This window comes from Brienomyrus brachyistius, chromosome 6, assembly GCF_023856365.1.
Source record: "Brienomyrus brachyistius isolate T26 chromosome 6, BBRACH_0.4, whole genome shotgun sequence".
Classification (NCBI taxonomy): domain Eukaryota; kingdom Metazoa; phylum Chordata; class Actinopteri; order Osteoglossiformes; family Mormyridae; genus Brienomyrus; species Brienomyrus brachyistius.
This window is the reverse complement of record NC_064538.1, coordinates 30,453,021-30,477,123: the sequence shown is the minus strand read 5'-3', so window position 1 is coordinate 30,477,123 and position 24,103 is coordinate 30,453,021. Positions and strand designations below refer to the sequence as shown.

At 45.5% G+C, this 24,103-nt stretch overlaps 1 protein-coding gene across 2 annotated transcripts in view; it reads left to right on the top strand.

Moving 5' to 3' along the window:
• LOC125745025 (RIMS-binding protein 2) overlaps window positions 1-20,081 on the top strand; it is a 62,949-nt gene extending 42,868 nt beyond the window's left edge. For both annotated transcript variants that reach the window (XM_049017408.1, XM_049017409.1), the window contains 11 exons: window positions 3,251-3,403; window positions 7,704-7,803; window positions 8,502-8,677; window positions 10,308-10,476; window positions 11,862-11,930; window positions 13,388-13,432; window positions 13,891-13,994; window positions 14,177-14,248; window positions 15,079-15,207; window positions 15,341-15,394; window positions 17,812-20,081. In XM_049017408.1, the coding sequence (XP_048873365.1) occupies window positions 3,251-3,403; window positions 7,704-7,803; window positions 8,502-8,677; window positions 10,308-10,476; window positions 11,862-11,930; window positions 13,388-13,432; window positions 13,891-13,994; window positions 14,177-14,248; window positions 15,079-15,207; window positions 15,341-15,394; window positions 17,812-18,021 (1,281 nt within the window). In that variant the 3' untranslated portion in view covers window positions 18,022-20,081. The remainder of the gene's footprint in view (window positions 1-3,250; window positions 3,404-7,703; window positions 7,804-8,501; window positions 8,678-10,307; window positions 10,477-11,861; window positions 11,931-13,387; window positions 13,433-13,890; window positions 13,995-14,176; window positions 14,249-15,078; window positions 15,208-15,340; window positions 15,395-17,811) is intronic.
• Window positions 20,082-24,103: the final 4,022 nt, after the last annotated feature.

Sequence of the window (24,103 nt, the reverse complement as noted above, 5' to 3'; positions counted from 1 at the left end):
AGGCTTAAAATGCTCCATAATTTTTCTCACATTAGCAACAATGATTACACTATGCTGTAATTACAGCCTCTCAAGCTGTAGTGAGTGTGCAAAATAGCCCAAATGTCACGATCCTTGGACCTTGGAGGGGCAGAGGAGGCAGGGCGAGGGACCAGCGGAGGGGCCAGAGAGGAAGCAGGAGGGAGCACCAGGGAAGGGGACGAGGGAGCAAGAGGGGACCCTGGCGAGGGCAAGGAGAGGGGGGGGAGCCGCCACAGGCGGCGACGTCTTCCGCCGCGCACGAGCGGGTGGACCCGCAGGCGACGGAGGAGCCGCCGTCGGGGAGCCCGCAGGCGACCGACCAGGCACCGGAGAGGGGAGTGAGGCAGGGCGACGAGGCAGCAGAGGGGGACCCGCAGGTGACAGCCGACCCAGAGGGCCAGGACCCACAGGCGCCAACCGAGCCCTAGCGCAGGCGAGGGAGGGCGAGCCAGGGGGAAGGGCGGGCAGGACCCCAGCCCTGCGTCTGTGTCCCCTCCCTTTACGGGACACAGACATTACGACCTTCGGTCGGGGTCGAGTCCGCCGGAGTGAGGGCGTAGGAGTCACAGGGGGCATAGTCACACAGGCAGGTCGTGGAGGGGGCGCCGACTCGAGGGATCGAGTCCCTTACAGCCCTAAAACCTCCCCAATTACTCAGTTGTTCGGGCCGGTAATTGTACCGGTCCAGGGGCGGTAGCTGCTCCGGGGGGATAGGCTCCAGCACAGGGAACGTGAAGGGCTCATCCTCCTCGTCGTCGCTGGGAGCCCAGAGCCTCGCTAGGGAGTAGGGTCCCAGACCGCGTGGTTCCAGGTCTGGACCCAGGACGAGCTCCTCCTCCTCTCCCTCCAGAGGGAGCCAGGGGCTGGTGAGGGAGCAGGTTCCCAGACTGAGTGGCTCCTCCAGGTGCTTCCTTCTCCTCTGCTTCCTCCTTTTCTCGGTGCAGTCTGTCATTCTGTCACGATCCCTCGCGGGGAGAACGGCGATCGTGCAAGTAGGTGGGCAAGAAACAGGCTGGAAGCCGCAAATCAGGGCAAACGAGGGGTTTAATTTCGGGACAGGGTGCAGGAAACATCAGACGCTAACTAACATCAATGACAGACAGGGGAGACAAGCAAGACCAGGACTTAAATAGGACAGGACTGAGCAACATAATCAGACGGGGCTGGATACAATCAGGGAAGCACACGTGGGTAAGCAGGGGGCGTGGCACACATGAGGAGCCGACGAGCAAGTCATGACACCAAGCTAGTGACTTCCAAATCATCCGTTGGTCGTTTCATATTACTTGTGTTGTTGTGCACAATTGACTTTGCTTTTTTTAGTGGGATTTTCCACTAAATGCTACTCCCACCTCTCAAAAGTTTTTTACTAAGATTGGCAATCACTGTGCTACTAGTTGCTGTTTAAAAGTGTAAAATATTACTGCAATGGGTATAAGCATGATGTCACAGTAGGCCGAAATCACTACACTTACACCAATTAGCAAAAAAGCTGAGTGGCAGCGTTAGCATTCAGTTTGAGTGCCGCAAAAAAACATCTAAAATCGGAAAGAGCTGCCGTGCGATCGATTTGTACAAATAGATTTAACACAGACTAGGAGCTATCTTTTTAGAGACTGCCAAAATCAAAATAAGTTAGTATCGGAAGTGGATTGGTCATTTATGGCTGATGCCCAAACTATGAAATAGGTCTGGATCAGCATCAATACCGGTCTGAATATCGGATCATTGCATCTCTACATTTAACCTCAGTGAGCCATCTTCCATGCCTCCATTGCTGAGGCGGCTGCGCAGTGCTGTGGCTGTGAAAGCTGTTGATGCCTGTTACCGTGGCAACCTGCAAAACTATTAAAGGGAGCCATCAGTTTCAAGAAGGAAGCCTTCCAAGGCAGCTGACAGGTACTGGCAGACTAAGCAGAGTGCTGCTTTAGGAAAATGTTAGGTGTGGGAGGAATTTAATGAGGCCGTGAAAATGAGTTTTGGTCAGACTCGGAGAAGAAAACTGTCAGGCAACCCAGGAGGGGGAAGCAGGGCTTGGGTCATGCTGTTATCGTAGGGATAGACCTCAAATGGGTCTAGTCTAGCAGAAGGAGCACTATGAGGACCCGCTAAATCCCACTGAAATCCCTTTCTTGGAGAAGGTAGGGTCAGTGGACTTGAAGGAAAACTTGTCCATTACAAGGACTGAGGTCACTGAGGTACTTAAACTCTTCAATGGTAAGGCTCCAGTTGTGAATGAGATTCTCCCTGAGTTTCTGAAGGCTCTTGATGTTCTTGGGCTGTCTTGGCTGACACGCCTCTTCAGCATTGTCTGGAGGTTGAAGATAGTACCTTTGGATTTGTAGTCAGGGGTTGCGGTCCCAATCTTTAAGAAAGGGGACCAGAGTGTTGCAACTTCAGTGGGATCTTAGTCTTCAGCCTGCCTGAGAAGGAGGGTCAAACCTGAGATACAGATGGAAAAAATGACGATTTTGTCCTGGTCATAAAACAGTGGACCCTCAAATGATACTGACGGGTTTTTTGCCCACTTATTTTACCTTTGGTTGATGAACTTGGAAAAGGCATATGACTGTCCCTCAGGGGGTCCTGTCGGGGATTCTTCAGGAGTTTAGGGTGCCGTGCACACTGTTATGGAACTTTATGTCCCTGTGTAATCGAAGCAAGAGTTTGGTTTGCATTGCTGGCAGTAAGTCTGACTCTTTCCCTATGGGTGTTGAACTCTGCCAGGGCTACCCTTGGTAGGGTAGGGGTATGGGTAGGGTACGAGTAGGGTAGGGTAGGGTCTTTATTCTCCCCATAAACTATTTTTCAGTGAATAAAACATATCAGACATTATTGGTGTGACTAGACACACAGGGTAAACCCATAAGACATTTCAACCTATGCAACACTAGTCATAAGATTTTCAGATTTTGTTCGTAATTTTTATGGAGAGAATTACTACATGTAGTCAATGGGTGGAGGGTGACCTGTCCATTAACCTCGGGATCGCATGTTTGCTTTTTGTGGATATTGTGATCCTGTTGGTTTCATCGGGCTGTGACCTCCAGCATGCACTGGGGTGGTTTGTGAAGTGGCTGGGGTGAGAATCAGGGCCTCCAAGTCTGAGGTTATCAACCAGAAAAGGATGGATTGCCCTGTTCTTGTTGGGGATGCGTTACTACCTAAAGCAGTGAAAGCAGTTCTTCGGTCAGCAGCTTAACTGTCCCACTTCATTTGAAAATGTCAGGACTACGACTCCCACCAGATGGAACTGGCTGGCTCCCACCGGCTAGGTGACTTCCACGCAGAGAGCAGCCGGGGCTCGGACCTATCAGACATCATGGAGGAAGAGGAGGAGGACCTCTACTCCGACCCCGTGGCAGACAGCCTGGGACCCAGGGTGAGTTCTGCTGAAACCGGTTCTGTTCCATAGCATGACACTTGCATGTCAAACAAATACAGGTCACTTGAGGTCTCCAGTGGAGATGTAACGTGCCTTGGTGGACGTACAGAGGTGTAGTGTGTCCCTTGTACAGAGTGGTCTGTACCTTCTTTTGATGATCATCTTTCCTTTTGTGGTTCCTGACCGTAGGCACCCTGAAATCCTTCCAATGAAGCTGTCCATCTTCCTTTAGCCCTCCTGAATGTCTCATCAATTTCAGTATTTACCTGGCATCTTGATATTTTTTTGTGTGTGTGTTCTGTGCGTTCTTTTTCCCCTTTTTCCCTGGGTGGTCATTTCTCCTTTTTGTGTGCATGCCTTTCCCTTATACCCCTGGGGGCTTACATGGCCCCATCCCCTTCACCCTGCGCTCCTCCCACTTGCTAGCTCCAGCCAGATGTGTGGGAGGCAGGGAGTGATGATGATGTTCTGCAGAAGGTCCTGAAGCTGCCCTCGCAGGTCACCCCTGACAAGCAGCTTTTCAGCATCCCAGAGGTTACTGAGGAAGAGGATGACAACCAAGACCTGGAGAAGGAAGAGCCCTGGACCTTACCCAGAGTCTCTCAGCTACACACAGCTGGCCACGACTCATTGGACAGATACAAGAGCACCATGAACTTGTACTCCAGTTCCAGGTTGAAGCAGCATCCTCACGGTTCCCACTACGTCAACACAGTCCACACCAGCAGCTATCAGGAAGGACTCCTTGACCTGAACCTCCAGAGGCCCCATCAGCTAAGAGGTGGAGACCAGCTTAGGCGGGAGGTTCTCCTCACGGGTCAGGTAGCCCCTGAACTTCCTGTATCTGAAGACCGTGGTATTAAGGCTATAAGAAGATCTGTGGCCCCAGCCAGCTCTGAGGAGAAGCTCAGTAACTCACCGGTGAGCCACAGGTCAACATGGTCAACAGGCCCAAATGTACGATGGTCCCCGCAGTGTGACAGACCTGAGTTCAGGATGAAGACCCCAGGCACCACAGACCAGCAAGCCAGGGTGTGTTCCCAGCTTTGTGCAGGGATGGGCATAACCTTTGGAATCTGCTAGGGAGGGCTCTCACCACGGGGATGCAGTCTTCCTGAAGTGACTGTGTTAGCTTTTCCTGCAAGTTTAATAATGTTAGAGCTGAACGATTTGGGGAAAATACATCATTGTGATTTCTCTGTGAGATATTGAAATTACAATATGATTTGCAATATAATTTTTTTATAAGTCAAACTTCAGTTCAATTTTCAGTGTGTAATAGATGTAAAACATGACGCAGCATTACCTTATGAGATACCATCAAAAAGTTTGCATGTTCTCCCCATGTCGTCGTGGGGTTTCTTCCTCGTACTCCGGTTTCCCCCCACAATCCAAAAACATGCTGAGGCTAATTGGAGTTGCTAAATTGCCCATAGGAGTGCATGTGTGAATGAATGGTGTGTGAGTGTGCCCTGCGATGGGCTGGCCCCCCATCCTGGGTTGTTCCCTGCCTCGTGCCCATTGCTTCCAGGATAGGCTCCAGACCCCCCTCAACCCAGTAGGATAAGCGGTTTAGAAAATGGATGGATGGATGAAACCAATTCCAGTAAAAAGGAAAACAATAGCGACCCTTCAGTTAATGCTGCTTGGACCCCTAGTAACACTATAACTGCCGTTTCCCACGCCAATGAACATCAAACTCCTTTATACTACGGGACCGTTGAATGCTTGAATCTGATTGGCTGACGAACGTTCTGAGGTGTGCAATTATTTTCAGGGAAACGCACGGCGAACGTAGTTCCAGGTAGCTCTCTTGACCGCATTACAGTTCCATATCACTTCGCATAGTTAACTGTAATAACGGAAATTAGCATACAGTACCTATACAGCACACAGGACTAACAAAAACAACAACATGACAGACGATTTTCCGAAAGTAAATTTTAATATTTACGGTGAATATGAAACTTTCAACAACTGGGCTGCAGCAGTATTAGTTAGCCTAGTGTACCAACTTAAAGGCTACACATGACATTTCTCACTAGCGAGGTAATAACAGCGCTGCATCTTAAAGCAGACTTACAGTTTAGAGACGGTGCTTCAGAACACTGTTGAGGGACACAGAGGTAGCCTAATTCATACAAGCTCTCTCTCTCTCTCTCTGTTTCTCTTTCTCTGTGTCTCTCGCTCTCTTTCTAATAACTTCATTATTAACTGCATTAGTTTGCTATCAACGGCTCAAGCCTCCATTGCCAGCTTTAAAATGACGTTTTGGAACTAGCAAAAGAGTTGTTGGATGAGATGCGAAAGAAATAATCCTACTCACAATAGCGATTTAAGTAGAAAAACCGGACGAATCCCTTGAAATATATCATCTGATCGATGTCTTGAGGTGTGGCAACCGTAGTATAAGCGGAATAATTGACTCAATAATCGTCAATTATTCCTTACTTAACCTCTAAGCAAGACCTACTTTGGCGTGTGCAACCCTTTGTTTGCGCCAAAGAGCTATTAGATTTTGCTGCTGTAATTAATACTAACACTGTCAACCAAAAAGCATTTTATCAAGCGTTGAATAAATAGATGTCGTTTATTAGTCATTTCCTGTTAGTCATGTTAGATCTGCTTTTTAACAATTGTGTAAAGTATTGTTATTTTTTATACAAATCAACTCGGATGAAAGAAAAAAAAACATTTTCAGGGTTGAGAACTCGGGCAAGAAATCATATCAAATCTATGTTTTATTCCATAATAAATTAGGTACATGAAAAGTGTGCAAACTTCAAACTATTTACAGGATAATAAAATTGTTACATACATCTAAATGCGTGTACAGACGTCTCGAATTGAAAATCTCACTCCAGACAGATGCTCAAAGTTGGCAACCGTGCGATATATTTTAAATGAAAAGTAAGATGCACTGTTTTCGCCTGAAGCGGCTTGTTCCGTTTGCGTTGTTACTCCGACAAATATAAAACGAAAATGAGAAAGCATTGTCACTTTTTGTATCTTTTGAAAACAATAAGAGCGCCCATACCCAACTGTCATAGCAATTTAAAGCGATCAGTTCTTTTGGTATTTATGTTAAAGAGGCTTGTATTTTATTACCGGTGTGGGATTAAGATAGATTTCACAAGATTAATCTATCTTAACCAATACTTAAATCAATGAGCACAAAAACATATGGCATAAACACGACTTTATTATTGGTTTTACAGCTTTTTTGGAGTGAGAGCAACTCTGCTGCTGTGAGGATACCTGACTGCCGCATTGTTTTCTTGATAGGTGAGCGGTATGCAATGGCCAATTAAAAAACAAAAGGTGTGATACACAGGAGTAGGTGCTGCTGGCGGTTACAGGAGGTCACGGCGGTTCTCTTGATAATAGGACCTTTCAGTAAACAATCTCTGACCATGAAATAGGTAGTTCACTTGTAGCTCAGCAGCAGAATCAGTATTTTTTTCCCACCGTGAAAGTAACATTTTCCTCTGGATTCACGCTTTTGTGGGGGTTGCCTTGGGACACTTCTGATTGGGGAGCATGACTGTCACACAAGGAGCATAGGCTGTGCAGTTTTAAACCCTGGGTCAAGAGTAATGTATAACGTATATCCTAAATCGCAGCCTTTGCTATTTGTTAATCATATTGTTTCAAAGTGCGATTAAATCGTTCAGCTCTAAATAATGCCGTAATGCTTATGGCTTGGTGAAGTCCTTTCCAAGCACAGGTTGGATCAGAACTGCAGATGTGAAAGGTTAAAGCCCATTTGTGCCGTCCTCGTGCCTTAGTGAGTCATACCCCCTCATGGCTTCTTGCACCCCTCCCCAGGCTGTGTCCCTACTGCATTCAGCCTCATTCCTAATGGCTTCCTGCAACTTGCTGACCCAGCGTAGCCCTGCTCCCTACCGTCTGCTTGCGTTCTGAAAAGAGGAAGGTGATGTTCCCTTCCTCACCAGACGCCCTGAGGTCGCCACCATGTGCTCCCAAAGCAAGTGTCACACCTCCTCTTCCTGTACAAATCATGGCTCTTCAAAAGTACCCAGAGTTGTTCTTTAAAAAGAATGTTGATCCCTCCATCGTCGAGCATATACTCTGTCCTCCAGGAGTGTGTATCCAAGCTGGAAAGGGTGTTCTTTGGAGTGCTTAACATTGCCAAAAGCGTCCTTTTCATTTGACAGATACATTCCTCAAAGGGATGCTGCTGTAGTGGTGTCTTTCTCATGATGTCCTTTGCTGTCCGCTTTTCATGGGTGAGTCCATCTTGCACCAATGGCTGTTGCTGTTTATCCCTCACCAGGAATCCCTCAGGAGCTGGGGCCTACAAGCGACCACAGACAGGCATGAATGGAGTGACCAGGTATCGGAGGTGACAGGCGGAGAAGTAAAGCCAGCTGAAGGTGAGACAGTCACTCAGTCTCTCCTGGATGGAAGGGTTGTGGGATTGAGACCTTGGCAGACAGGCCCAGAGCTGAACCGGGGGGCAGGATTACGGTGGCCTGGGTTAAGTATCACTTTGTCATTCAGAAAAACGCTGCTCTAAATTTCAAGTGACTGATTTCTGGTGTGACAGTGGTCGAACACACACGTGCACAAACATGCACGCACAGTGCATGTATTCGTATCTTTGTGGGGACTTCTCATTCATTTCTATGGGTATCAACCTAATTTCAGCTATGACAGCCTTAACCTCTACTAAGCCCAAACCGTAACCAAACAAAATACATTTGGTATTTACTTTTTTTTATTACTTTCTCAGAATTGTATAAAATTGAGGTTATCCTAGTGGGGACTGAAAAAATGTCCCCACAAGGTAAAAAAGTTCCAGGTTTTATTTCATTGTGGGGGAATCTGGAAATTTGTCATTACTGCTGCTCAGTAAGATACTTTTACTGATAATGGTGACATGCTAGGAATAGTAGCAGATCGTGGTGGTGACAGTTCCCACGCTGGTGACAGCAGCAGGACAGAGTTTAGCCTCGGCGGAGCTAAGCATGATGACATCATTAAAAGGTGGAGCAGTGTGGGGGAGGGGCATCGCTACCTGAGAGAATAGTGTGTGATAAAGGTTCATGTCTCTATGCCTGTCCATGTGCAGATCTCCCCACACAGGGCGCTGTGGAGCTTAGAGGCAGGGCGGCGGCCAAACAGCACCCAGGAGACAGCGATGTGCGGCTTTTTGTGGCCCTGTTCCCCTACGACCCAGCCAGCATGTCCCCTAACCCAGATGCCATTGAGGAGGAGCTGCCCTTCAAAGAGGGGCAAATAATTAAGGTGCCCCTTGTTGGCCAATGATGTTTCTGTTTGCTTATGACAGCCTCCTGATGCTCCTGGTTCCCTGTGCAGGCTCCTTCCTCCTGCTGGTTTCTTCCGCTATTCATTTGCCGTGTTCTCTGTCTTGGATGCTCAATATTGAAGAGTGAAGAAACAATATAATATATATATATATATATATATATATATATTGTTTCTTCACTCTTCAATATAATATAATCAATTAAATATAATATAATATAATATAATATAAACAATATAAAAAAATAGATGGTACAGTCGAACCTCGTTACTACGTACAAGACGGGATATCAAAAACATGTACGTTATAAGCATAGAACGTTGTAACCACTTAGTGCAATATGGATGAAAGAACTCACGAAATATCCATGTAAATGATAAAACTTTAATAGAACAGACGCTTAAATTGACTACAAAACAAACGAACACATTATTACTTGTTAAATAATTCGTCAAAGCTCATTTAGATCCTTGAAATTTTCCTTAAATTACTCACGGTTACTTAGTGCCGGCCGGCGATAAATGGCAACGAAAATACACAACGGCTACTCAAAATGGATTTTTAAAATAAACATTCGCATCCAAATTGGCTTTTGGCCTGAAAATATTAATGAAATATTGGTCAAATTAAATCAAAAATCCTTTACTTCCATTATTATTCTGAATTCACAATTACCAGCATGACCGGTATTTCACAAGGTTTAATAAACAAAGAATACGCACACAACACTTAACAAGCCATTACTACACAGTCCAGTAACGGTCGGTCAAGGCAACTCATTTAACGCGGGAAGTTACAACGCAATAGACAAATGTGCATTGTCGGGCAAAGATCAGGTAGATACAGGTAGATGTAGCGACACAAGTTGTGGTGGGCGGGGAGAGCGCTGTACGTTGTAACGATGGTTAGTTTTCGTATTTTCTCTAGAAATTTGGTTGTATCGAAGTTTACACTGTAAGGGTGTACGCTGTAAACAATGGCTGCTATTGGAATAATACATAGGCTAAAAACGGGAATTAGAAATCTGTACGTTGAAAAGGTGAAAACGTTGTATCCGGGGTACGTAGTAACGAGGTTCGACTGTACAGGGTTTTTTGATACCATGTGACAAATTTCACTTGCAGTTTCCCTAGAAGTCCCCTTGAGGCCTCCAGAGCTCACATTGTAGCACTGATGACTGTTATTTAATCACCTCACTTTTAATGCCATTTGCCAGCAGGTCCTTGTCTTTATTCTTATTATGTGACGCTGTGCTGTTGTGTATCTATCAATTAAGTGTACATAGACCAAAACTGTTTGCCTGACCACTTTTCTTACAAGGTTTCTCTCATGTGACAACTGAACGGCAAAGCTGCTGCTGACATTGGCCAGTGCTGTACATTTTGAGTTTTCTTCTAGTGCTAATTAATAAGCATAAATACAGAATAATGCAGTAATAATGTGGTACAGCCCTGATGTATATTATGGGCAAAATGAAGGTAAGAAGTGAGCCCTGATGTGGATGGTTTCCTGCCCGCTTAGTCACATGTCCAGCGTAGGTGCCGTGTGGTCACTCATGTCATCCTCCCTGAGTGACACAGCGCCCCCTACTTGTTGCCGCCTCTCCAGGTGTATGGTGACAAAGATCCTGACGGCTTCTATCGTGGCGAGTCGGCTGGTCACATGGGATACGTTCCATGCAACATGGTGTCCGAGATCCAGGTGGATGATGAGGATACGCGGGAGCAGCTGCTCCAGCAGGGTTTCCTGTCGGCCGACGCCTCCATGGAGAAAATAGGTAACTGCCCCCCCCCCCCATGCCAATTCCCTGTTGCATCCCTGGCACCACACCCACCTTTTCTCCCAGCATTCCTACTCTCCCTCTTCTCAGAAAATGTGTTCCTTATTTAGGAGCTACTAAAGCAGCAGGTTTTGCTAGCTATGATTTTCTAACTATACTTGCCGGCTGTTTATTTAGATCAGGTGGGATCCAAAGTGACCTTTTGAGTGGGTCCTCAGAAGTCCCCTTCCCACCACCCCGGCTGCAAGTGCAGCTGCTGTGGCCAACAGGAATTTGTCTTGGGATTTAGCTGTTAGCCGTGTCTCCTCAGGCTCTACACCAAAAGTCGCCCCCGAAGAGCTCCTCATGTGAATTCTGTCCCCATACACCCCCCCCCCCCCCCACCAACCAATGTCACATTTTCCAGAGCAGAGCTAAAAAATCTGAATCAAAAATAGGTTATGGAAGTGAAAGCCGTCAGCGGGAACCCACCAGTAAGCCTTAGCTGTGCCGTCCCCAACCTGCAGAGGGCGTGCTGTCCTGCCTGTGTCAATAAGCCTAAACCATGCTGCCCAGCCTGCAGAGAGTCACTGGTTCAAAACCCAGCCTCAGCACGTCTGTGGATCTTTGAGTAAGGCTCCCTGGGCGCTGCTACGCGTGGCTGCCCTTCGCGGACAGCAAAGAGTAAGTTGAGGGAGGTGTTAAAGGCAATTTCCCCACGGGGATCAATAAAGTATCAATTATTATTATTATTATTATTATTATTATTATTCCCGCCTGTGTCAGTAAGCCTAAACTGTGCTGCCCAGCCTGCAGAGGGCCTGCCCTCCTGCAGTTGTCACTAAGCCTAAACCGTGCCATCTGACCTACAGAGCATCAGTAACATGCCTGCTTAATACGGGTACTAGTGGCTTGGATGCGTGTTAACATTACGATATTTCACTCTCAGTTAAAAAAGAAAATTGATATGTATAGTGTCATAGCTGTCAGAAAAATTACCCTCCATTTTCGGTGAAGGGAGTCTCACTCTATATCAGATCTGCTGGTGCCCCCCCCCCCCAGCTCACCCTCCCCCACCTCAGTCCATGAGGCCTGAACACCGGAAAAAGCTCCCAAAATTCCCCTGTGAAGCGACAGCCCTGTCCAGCGCTGGCCTCAGTTCCATAGCCTTGCCTCGCTTTCTGGAGCTGAATGAGGCTTTCATCTATTCATTACCAACTAGAGATGATCTCATGTCTTTCCGAGACTTCAGTCTGAGTCCCCCCCCCCCCCCCCCCCCCCCACCCTGCTGCCGATTTGCTGCTTAATTGGGTTTTTGGGCTCTTCATTCTGTCTGTGTTTTTTTTTCTTTCTCGTCTCGTCTGCTTCTTTGTTCTCCTTTCTGTTTCTGAAATCCCATAAAGGCGCTCGTTCACACGCTCCGCTACCCCGCCGCCCTGCCCCGCCGCCGAAACCTAGGCGATCCAAGAAAGGTGTGTCTCGCTGCCTGCTCTGTCCGTCCCCTGTTCCCATCTGCCCCCGTCTGCTGTCTGCCCTTTATTTCGTGTTCACTGGGGAACTGCCGGTGGCTAAGAGAGACCGACCGAAGCAGAGGAGGAGACCTTCCGGAATGATCTGTGTGGCTCTCAGTTGTCCTTCGAGTTTGTAACTTGTTACCCATTGATTACTGTTTATAATGGAATTGAAGTTAAATATCCAATAAACATAAAAACAGATAGGTTTTGCTATACAGTAGATGCTAGTTTGATGATGCTAACGTGGCCTGTTTGCTGTATTATCAAATTTTGCTATATTTATAAGATCTGTTACATAAATCATTGATTTGAAGCAAGGGCGATTTTTAACTAGTTGATATTTTAGTATTTTATGCAGCATGATGCGTGCAGTTCTGACATAATGTATAATTCAGTTTTGGCAGTGGTTCAAACATATTGAGTCCATGATTCTAATACGATGGTAAGCGTTAGTGATATGCAACGTTAGCATAGTCCGTAATAGTGGAATTACTACTGGTACTAAAGAGATGTAATGCTGTACAGCTTTCAAAAATGTGGTATCCTTGTGCCTTTTCAGTACCGGTATCCCATACAACACTTGTCTGCACAAATTGAGATATCTGGTAAAATATGGGACAATCTTCTTGTACATGCCCCACAAATATGCATACTAACTCTTTGTGTCACCGTGCCAAATGATGACACAAATCATAAATTCCATTCTGCTGCCCAACAGCGCAACGCAACACAAAAGTCGGACAGTGATGATGAAATCATGACGCGTGATATGAGCGCAGACCAGCTGGGGACTGGGGAGGGGGGACAGTCATGCTTTGTCACAGTGGAGGGCAGCCAGGCCAAGTGTGAGTACACCTTAAGAGACAGTCACCCTCCTGGTATTTTCACACTACAGTGTTTGGAGTTTTTGCAGAGGATGCTGAAGTAAACAGAAATCCAGTCAATTGCATTTCTGCTGCTGAAACCAGCATGTCAAAGAGAGAGATCAGAGGAGAATAGCCATACTCGTTACAGCTAACAGGAAGACCACAAGTGCCAAAATATCACAGCCCGAACATAATAAGCAAAACTGTCCTGTAGGCAGAAGAGGGTCTTCTGTGGTGCTGGGCCAGCGCACCTAATATAGTAGCCCTGACTGTTGTTGTGGGTGTTATAGCCGCTGGTCGCATTGACCTAAGTCCTTCTGCTTTGATCATGTGTCTCTTGCTCTCGTCTGTCTGGCCAAAGCGTTCCTCAGTCACCTCCATCCGTACCTTGGGCTGTTTCTCTTGTGTGCCACTCTGCGGTCCCCAGCCGCTTTCCTTTGGGCCTGTTTGTTTCCTCCTCTTGCGCCTGTGTGTGTGTGTGTGTGTGTGTGTTTGTGTTGGTGTGTGTGCGTGTCCCGGCTGATCCTAACACACTGATCTCTCTTCCAGTGGAATCTGCCGGTGTCTGGGACGACAGTGTTGCCTCGAGTCGAGGTCAGAGGCCATTACCTCATGCTTACTGCAGCCCCCCAGGGCGCTGGGTGAAGTCCAGGATGATCTGAGGCTTTGTGCATGATTCTGACTGCCTGTGCTAACCCTGAGACTTTTCTAAAGCATAACTCGATTCTGCTTTAAAGTGTTATAACGGTTCCTCTCGGTTCCCCCTCTTGCTTGCATCTGGCCCATCTTGCGATGCATGGTGTACAGTCCGGAGGCATAAATCTTTTTATTTGTCATTTGATCATCCTGATTTTCTGTCTGCCATTTGCATGATTGTCTGGGGGTGGGTGGGGGGTGTTGACCTTCCGCTGTATTCATGTATGGCCATGCGTCACTGCCACCTATTCACCTCCTGGCATTTCCACATACTGACCCTGCATCGGGGGGGTTGGAGGTGGCTTCAGCCTTTCCAGTCAGGCAAGCTGTAACCTCACTTGTAACATCAATTGCAGATAGCAGCCAGGCCACTAGCAGGCACCAAAGCAACGCCCCTCGCAGGATGGTAGCCATCTTTGACTATGACCCCAAAGAGAGCTCTCCCAATGCAGATGTTGAGGTGAGTGCCAAGCCTTCCAGACACCAGGAGCAGATTAATGAGGTGACATTTGTTAATGTTAAATCTCTGAGCCCTGCAGCTTGGCTCTGAAACGACCGTATGACTTCCTCATGGCCATGTGACCTTCGCACTCTTGGACTTGTCTGTCTGAGAGACAATGACCTCGTGTCAAATTTTTGCAGGCCGAGCTGATGTTCAGCGCTGGAGATATTATTTATGTGTTTGGTGACATGGATGACGACGGCTTCTTCTGCGTAAGTGCTCTGCAAACCATCAAAGGATAAACTCAACCCGGAAGCAATTCCTTTCTAAGTAATTCCAGAACAATGTCCTATCCTAAGCTCCTCAGGTTGAGTCTTTACCCCCAGACACAAATTGTGCTTTTCCACTGGCATACAGGACCTGACCTGTAATTGAGCTGTACCGCAAAGAGAGACTAGTTACCGCACGGTTCCAGCTCACTTTGGTTTTCCACTGCAGAAGGGTGGGATAAATAAGTCTTGCTGGGTTTGGAGAGCAACAGTGGTGGAGAATGGGGAAAAGGTGCTTATTTACTGTTCAGACATTGTACATCATGATTTACTATGGGCAATTGTTCTTTTTTATTAATTGCTCATTTATGCAATACTACTAATAATGAATAATAGAGTATACACTTTTTCCTTCAGATAATCCATACGCAGACCACCGGTATCATTTCTGCCAATCAGATGGTAATGATGCAGACAGCTCGGTTTTGTCACATTTTTGGCCTTAGTAAGCAGGGCCATGTCAGTGAGGGTACGACTCGGGTACGACTCGGGTACGGCTCACATACTTTGCATTGGAACATTGCCAGGTCAGGGTAAGGCTCAGGTATCGCCCTGTTCTTGGTGGGAGTGGAAAAGCACCAATATCTTGACTTGACCCCCCCCCCCCCCCCCCATTAGTCCTTATTAATCGTTTTTCATAGTTTCCAATAATTCTGTGCTGTTAGGAAAATGGAGGCACTATATGCTCTGTTTTTGTAAAAATTGTGCCAAGAAGCAAAAGGACCCAGTTCTGCAATGTTGTGTACTAATGATCAGCCTCACTTTGAATCTAGGGGGACCTGAATGGCCGGAAGGGCCTAGTGCCATCAAACTTCCTGCAGGCCCTACCTGAGGAAGAGGGGGGGATGGGTGGCAGTGCAGCGCTGGATGCAAGAAAGTCTGAAAGCAGGCAGGAGTCCCAGGTAGGGCGCCCCCCCAGTGGCCTGGATGTGGTGCTCTTGATTGTCTTGTATTTTCTGTGATTGTTATTCTCCGTTAGAGTGAGACCCAGACATCATGGCTTATACTGAAAAGTTCCTGTTTGCCTGATTTCAGTTTGAGAGCAGAGCTGAAGATACCATAGGTACAGCTGTTCAAGAAGAACATTTGGTAAGCCGACTGGGAAAGACATTATTCGAACCAGGAAAGACATTTCGTTATATAACTAGGAAGGACATTAATCCAACTGGAAGGACATTAATCCAAAGACATTCGGTTATACAACCGTGAGACATTCGGTTATACAACCGACAAAGACATTATTTGAACAGGGAAAGGCAAAAAGCGCTTTCTCACTGCAAGGATTTTTTCGAGAACCAGGGTTTTTTTTCTGGAACCGGGAATTTCTGTCGTGTTCCAACTGCAGGAACTCAGGCCGATCTGCAGTTCTTGGTGGTAAATCTGAAAGCTTTTTTTAGTTCCTACTTTCTCGTTTTTTTGGACTGTATGATCAATCCCACCAATAGCTAACAAATAACACAAAAAAAACTAAATAGTACTTGTTCATCCTCCATTATTTTGGAATGGCTTTGTAGTTTAATAGGTAATTAATGTGAAATTAATGTGAACCTACAAGCTTTTTGCGTCTGCCATGTTTATTTAGCATTCACAGTTATTGTTGTGTGATGAGAAAGCGATACACAAATGTGGCCAGGAACTACAAAAGTTCATGGTTGAGACAGCCCAGGAACTTTGAACCAGGAACTAGGTTTCTGAACTTCAGTGAGTTAACGCCTATTAGAGAGAGAACGTTAGGGAGTGAAACAGGGAGAGACATTACTCCTACTGGGAAGGCATTTATTAATCCAGCAGAAAGTTCACTGCTGCTTCTCACCATTGCATGAATCCTCCATGCTGCCTTGTCTATCTGCACTGTCTGCATGTGTGTGTGTTTTTTTCCTTTCTTTTTGCATGCTTTTTTTCGTGTCACCCTACACGTCCTGTCCTGCTCCGTACCTGGGCGTCCTGGCAGAGACCAGGGTGGGACGGGCACTCCAGCCATGACCTGTAACTGTAAGTTCTCCTGATGGACAAAAGTGACCAGCAGAGGGCGCTGGGCTAACCCAGCCTCCCCATGGCTACTGGCAGACCGGCTCTCAGTGCGTTGGTCTTATGCTGCGTTCCATTTAACTCAGAGGTCAAAGCTCAGAACTGGGAATGACATCACACACGAGCTAATTGTTCCAGTACAGAAAATCGGAAAGCCATTTAGCAGTACCAGGGACCCATCTCAAAAAGCAAGGTTTCTTGCGTACCTGGATAACTAGTCAGATTTAATTTACCACTGTTCACTTGCAGTTCATTTGCATTTAGCCCAGTCTGCCATAAATCCGACAAGTTGACCACTTAAACAAGAAATCCTGCTTAATGAAATGGGCCCCAGTTCTGTCCTAGTTCATTGTTAGCTATTGTTAGCAATCAGTGGGTAGCAACACACTACGCTGTATTTTGTGTAGCAACGCGTCCAAAGATAGCATTTGGACAGTACTGTGTGTACGGCTGATTTTAATGAGCCACAAATAAGACATAAATGCTAAAAAACAGTATGAAACTATTGCTTTCATTTCTGTTGACAAACGGTGCAGCCATCTTGAATTCTTAGCTTGAGGTTATTGTCGATTCCTCCGAGTTCACGAGTCAGACTTCTGACTTCAGGGGGCGTTCCAGCTGAAATATTCGACTAGAAACACGGAATTTACAAGTTACCAGTTCAAATGGAACGCAGCATTATTTTGCAGAATCCATGGTAGACAAACCTGCTCTTCGTGCAGGGCCGTATTTCCCGGAATCCTTAGCAGATGGACCTGCTCTTTATGCAGGGCCATATTTCCCAGAATCCATAGCAGGAGGACACACTCTTAAAGGCCGCAGATGGTGGTCGCATTATAATGGACCAGCATCTCTGCTGTTATCAGTGTGACGCCTCTGTTGATTGGTGATTTTTATAAGTTTAATTGCTTCCGTTTTTTTTCAAATGTGATTAAAATCATGAAGGGCTGTAAAAAAAATGGAAATATATTGTTCTTTTTTGGAAATTAGCCAGCCCCTCCTGAAAACCCCCAATGTTCCATAGGCCAGTAAAATACTGGACACAGAACAGTACCAGACTGGGGATTGGGAACCCTTAACATAGGCAACACCAGCAACCCCCCTATAACACTTACACTTAACACTTTGTCCATCCCACTGGGAAAGTGTGAACCCTTCGGGATTACCTCGATTTCTGCATGAGGCACTCCTACCCTGTGATCTGATCTGCATGCAAGTGAAGAGATGGCAGGCAGTCTCTGTTCATTATTATTACTTGGATGGATGAAGGTTTGGTCACATCTTTCTTCCCAGAGATGATGTTAAGGAGAAACGTAGAGGACGAACCTTCTCCCTAGTGATTAGTGATTAATCCTTGCTGCCCTTTTTATATTGATACACTCATGTTTCCTTTGCTTTTCACTCAGAAGTGTCTGGGCGTAATCACACCCGTTCGCCATCCTATTACCACCGGACTCACCCCTCCCCTTTCACTCCAGGTGATCCCCGTGGCCCTGAAGGCACCGGCCGAACCGCAGGCGCCAGCACCGCAGTACTCCCCCACCCCGGAGCAGCTACCCCCCAGCTCTGCCCAGCCCCAACCGCCCCCCATGGAGAGGGACGCCTCCCCCGTGGGCAAGAAGAAGAAGGGCTTTTTCTCTAAGGGCAAGAAGCTCTTCAGGAAGCTGGGATCCAGCAAGAAGGAGTGAAGAGTGGGGTTGAGGCGTCAACGAGAAGGCAGGACCCCCCACCTACTCTGGGGCGCATGTGTGGATATAGTGTCACTCTGACTCAGTCACACTCTCTGGCCCTCACAGAGGTCCCCCAGAGTTCCGCTACGTAATCATTCATCGGCAGGTGTTACCTTTGCTTTCCTTAAGCACACGCAGAAACACAGCAGCTTAGCTTTCATAAACACTTCATAACTTTCAGCATTAGCCGGAACGAATATTGAAGCCGCTTCGTTACCAAGGCTTGATGTCTGTCAGAAGCTTCATGTTTGTCTTGCGTCTCTCAATAGATAAAAGACCAGAAGGGTAATGAACACGCTGGCAGGACTAATAACTTAATAAACACCACCACAGATTTTAAACTTCGTTTTACATTCATCCCCTCACACATGGATGGACTGCAAGTGTTTTTATGATGGCCATGTGGCTGGAAATGGGCTTGCCTGCTCTGCTGGCTGTCTGCCTCATTGGCTCAGGCGATACAGGAGGGCTTTACAGCAAAGTGCTTTTAACTCGCCAGGTGCTCGTTGCATGCTTCTTCTCAGAGGTATTTTATTTTCCTTCCTCTTAAACGTCGTGTCAGTGTTATACTCTATACCACTGTATTCTCTGTTGGGACATGCCAGACCAGCAGTCCTTGGGGTAGCATCCCCCTTTACAACGGTTTAAAAAAAAAATCTTAATTTTTTTTTTTTTTTTAAATGAAAAAAAAAATGTATTTATTTAAATTTAAATGTTGGACTATGGTTCCCTTGTTGTGACTAGCCTGGTTGGGTGTAGAGTAACATTGGGACGTTCTTAAGCAGGATGTGCTGCGGCCTTTCTGCTGTGCCCGCACTCTGACGTGTCATGTGACATCAGTTTGCACTGCCTGGCCGATGCCTCCACCCCCTTAGATGGAATTGCTGCCTTTTTTAATCTGGCTCTGTTTTAGGAGTGTGGTCTCATTGTCCATCTAATGACCCTTTTTTCCCCCATTTTCAAACTCCACAACTGATCGGTTAATCGATTTGTGAGTCAATGATTCTGCCCTTCAACCATTTTTATTTGATAATGTGCAGCAAAAAGATACAAAAATCCGTGTCCCCTCTTAAATTATTGTTTATCTGAGACAGACAAATGTATATCCAGGAAGTGGCCAAAGATTAAATGATTTTTCTTTGGTTTCATTCTTTCTCCCTCTTATGCTCTTTGACTACAGGGCTCTTGAAAACCCAGCTTGCAGGGTCATGTGTCCATTTACCCGCCAAATGTTAGGAGATCCGCCCACATCACCCCCCAACGTGAGAAAGAGGCCCATCTAGGCTGACAGAGACTGAGCCAGGACTCTGTGTGTGTTTCTGTGATGGTTTTTCACTTTATTTTACTGAAGTCGACATGGATGGCCAGTCGCATTAAGTATGAAGCTTGAACCTATGTACAGGGCAGAAAAAAGCACTTTGAGACGATCGACAACGTGAAATGCAGGCGTCCTTTGGTTTGCGATGGCCCCTGCAGGTCTGTGAAATGGCAGGCGGTGTTGCGATTCTAGATTGGTGGCTCGTGTCTGTTAGCTAGCTGACACCCCACATGCCCAACCTTACCGTCTGCTAGTCACTTTGTCACATGCTGTTTACATGGTCGCATGGACAAGCCCATCATTTGCCTTATTTATTATATTTATGTATTTATAGCAGTATCTGGCAATTTTATTAATTTGTTTAAGTTTGCTTGATCAGTGCAATGGCAGCCCACTGGGTAACACGCATGATGTGCTTTTAATGAGGATGAAGGAGCACAGGGTTTCATCCATGCCGCGTATTTTCTCTCTAAAACGGTAGGTCTGATTTTTTTAATTATTTTTGTTTAATTATATGAATACGTATCAAGGTTTTTATAACCTGTTTTGAAGTCTCACCTGTAAATAAACCTTTTGTTATTGCATGTTTTCTTCAGTGTCTGTCAAGATGGAGTCGGTGCAAAAAGGAGTTTTACTGTCAAGTGTAGGGAGCTCTGACACCGATCAGTCTTTTTACAGGAATAAAGTCTATTTTCACAAATCATGTGATGCCATTGCTTTTTATTGCCCCGAAGGAGTCAAAACAGTAGTCCATGGCTTTGAAATGGACTGGAATTACCAATCTGGCCCAGTATGAAATTTGAAATGAGTTTTGTAGAGATGTGAAACGGGAGATGTTCCAAAACAGAAACCGCCACCTCGTGTGGGTGTGAACCCGCACTCCGCCATGTTATCGGCCGTGAGATCTTTGTAAAGGCAGCTATGCTAACTCCCCCCCCCCCCCCCGGGCTCTTGCCATTATGCAGATAAAGTGTGCTGTTCTCAGCCCTATACTGCACAAAGGGAACCCCCCCCCCCACCCCCACCCATGTGCCCTAGCCCCCTCCACAAAAGATACAGAATTTAATCGCTTAATTTATTTTATTTGTCATCACAGAAACAGACAGCGTACTCAGAGACCACACAGCAGCTACCTTTATAATGTTCTGATGGTACAGAAGGGCTGGCGAGCACATGTGTCCTTTTGTGCATTTGTGGGCCGGCGAGGTCTTCAGCTTTGTTTTGTCCTGCGTAGCCAGCTTATGTGAACCACAGACGGCAACACCATAAGCTAGCTACACGCGTCGAAGACAAAGCATGCTCCTCTGTCGCCCCCTGGCTTCCAATGGCAGCCGTTGCTCTCTCACCGTAGCCAACAGTACAGTCATCCATAAAGTAGGAAACACTACACTGTGTCGAGGAGTTTAGTAGTGCTTTCTACTTTATGGATGACTGCACTGTACTTCTGAGGCTCCTGCTACTCCTGGTGTCTCTGCCGTTTTCTCCAGAAGCTTCCAGAAGGGTCCAAACTGACAAGTGCAAGTCACAAATTAAACAGTACCATATTTAAAAATAAAAATAAAAAAAAAGGAAAAAAATTATCAAGTCTAGCTGGAATGTGACCGATCGGCCATCGATAGAAAAATGGCTTCCGAGTAGAAGGTGTGCTTCATTTTAAGGGCAGCAAACCAGGAAGGATGTTACTCAAGGCCCTCTCTGTGTCACTTACAACACCGTCTGCATGGGGAAAGACGGCAGAACGTTCTGGCACTTTCTGTGACGCCCAACCACTGTTTCCTTTCAGTTAAGATAAGTGAACAGATGTTTGCTTTAGAAATGACAAAATGGTTCTAAACTATCAGTTTTCTGCAGCATATTTTACACAAGACGTTTCCAAAGATACCTTTTAAACATCCATCGATCCCTGCCCCACAAAATGGCATCAACAGAAACATCTCAAAAAAAGGTAACAGGTTATAGCAGACTTGCTTTCTATAAAATAAAATGCTTGCTTTACAAAAAAGAGAGGCAAGTGCTGGTTTGTCATACAAGTGATTCTTTTCACCAAACTCTGAATCCAGATCAGTGTCACAAAATGTTAAATTTGGACAAGGCTGTCCTTCTCTGAAGAAGCCGCCATGTTGTTCATAATGACCAAGCTTTTTTTGGTTACTATACTGCAGAAGGCAGGTGTTTTCCAAGAATTTTTCCTCTGCTCAAGTAAGTCAAATACAAATATTGAAATATGTGGCTTAAACATTTGCTCTATATTAAAAGTGCAACTATTTTTACAATAATTTGATGAATCGATCAATTCTCCTTTCCGAAACCTGACATAACTTATAATAAAAATGTCATTTTTCTAAACACGTACAGTTTTTTAAAAAAAGAATTATCAAATTTGTGAAAAGAATTGTAATTAGTTTTTTTCATTTATAATATGATAGTGATAGCCGTAGTTATATTAAAATAAGAATCGTTAGCTATTCAATTGTTCAAATAAAAAATTCCATATTACAAGAAAAAAAAAAACATAATAGACATTTATTCATCTTTCTTGTTTTGTATCAATACGGACCTAAGTGCTGATCTTACCGGGGGTGTCTGCTTCATCCAAAACGAAATGGGGCTCTGAGGCAGGACCTGTCGCTTTTTAACCCTCTCCCGGCCACGTGGTGTCAACCACAGGAAGAGGTTTAACAGTCGCGTACCATAGGCAGACATGTCCTCACGCCCACTGCTGGGCATCGCTGGAGCCTGAGTAAAGACTGAGAGCGCGTCTCCCTTTTATGGGTATGGCGTCCATTTAAATGCAATGAAAGGGACCGGCACTATTCTCACCTATTACGGTTTTAATAGGAGCTTGTTACTGTTAACCGACTTTTTACCCATGGCTTACAATAAGCTCTAACCAAAAACCGAAGGAGATCATTTAAGATGTATATCATTTTTAATTATTACAAAATATTGATAATTGATATGCTGCTGCTGCATTTGACCAGCAAGACCTTCCATTGCCTAATATTTAAACATTTCTGTCTGATATTAAAACTTATTTGTGTTTGTTCATGGTGGAAAATTGAGGGTTTGTAGAAGAAAGGCTTGGCATGAAACATCAGAAAAAGGAAATAGGAAAAAGAATTTTTACTTTCAAGGGTGTACTTTTGGTGTTAGTTTGCCAAGATGTATATAAATGCATATGTTTGATTTTAACTATATAGCTTTTATCTGATGGTGGATATAATGTTGGCTTTGGAGGTGACATATCAAAAGTCTATTGAACCTTTTTTTTTAGACTTTCTGGCAAGAATATTTTGTGCCCCCCCCCCCAGTGATTTCTCCTCCATCTTTCACAGAATAGCTGAAAGCATCTGCTGGCCAGGCCGCTGTTTCCAAACTGCTGCAAAGCGCATCGCTGCACATTGCAACATGTGCAGTGGCACTAGATCGTTATCGCAGGGACAGGCTCAGATGGCGGCCGGCTCCACTCACAGCGTTACATGCACACCACCGAGTCTTTGGCTGCTTCCTGGGTGTGCATTTGTCTGCCTCAGACACACAAGTCTGCTTTAAAAACACACATAATTTTATTTTAAGATTTATAAAACAACTCTCAAAGCATCGATTCTTCTTTTGAACTTGTTTTTTCAGTCTGAGCCTAATGTTTAACCCTCTCTAGAAATATGAATTTATCAACAAATAAGGGGGGTCTTAATGAATGTAGTTAAATATTAGTGTCAGGTTCCTTTGGCAGTAAACTTGCAGCAATGATGTATCCACCTGCCACACAAATGACAGACAACTGGAAAGTATAGCAAAGAAGAACTTCATACATCCAAAAAAAACAACCAAAGACCGCATTGTTCATCCCTTCAAACAAATGCACCATTAAGAGGTCAGATCATGTTTGGGTCATGCATTAGTACAGCGTGATGATGCACCCAGCACACGACGAAACACCTCAGCGACCCCTCAGGTCCAACCTGAATTTACAAATAAATAGACAAAATAACACAAATACCCAGTGACAATTTCATATCGCCGCCCCGCTAAGGAGCAGGGCTACCCGTTTCCTTCAGAGCAGCACCCGTTTTTTGAGGGGCGAAGAAGGTGGAAATCTACTCAAGAACTTTCCAAAGGTCTGCTGATTGGGGGGCCACAGAGGATACTTGACATCACAGTGGCATTCATGAAACCAGTATTGCACTTGTTTAGCGTGTGTCTAGTTAATGTCCCCGTTCAGTTTCTGTCCGTCTTGGCTGCTGAGCTTCAGCTGCTGTCCACTGTCCCATGTCCTCTGTCCATATACTGGCGTCACTTTCGGCACGTTCAAAAATCCTGTACTACAGACTCTCCGGCCTTGTATCATAACTCGATGCTGATCATCAGACCTCTCTTACTTCTGACACACATCCTGCTAATTGGCATCTGGCCGAATGTGACTCGTCTTTTAGCTATATCTGTAATTGTTTTAAGTCTTAAAATGGCCCATTTGTCCTGAACTTCTGTAACGTCAAATACATCCATTTTATAAGTAAGCCCACATGACACGAGGCCAAAAAAGCTACCAGCTTACATGAAGACTGCCTTCATATATATATATATATATATATATATATGTTATTTTACAAGTTATACTGGCTACGAGAACTATTTTGACATATTCTGAGAATTTGCATATTAGGTTGCACACCAGCCCCTAAAGTCTCAAAGTCTTGTGTCGAGATATTCTGATAGATATGT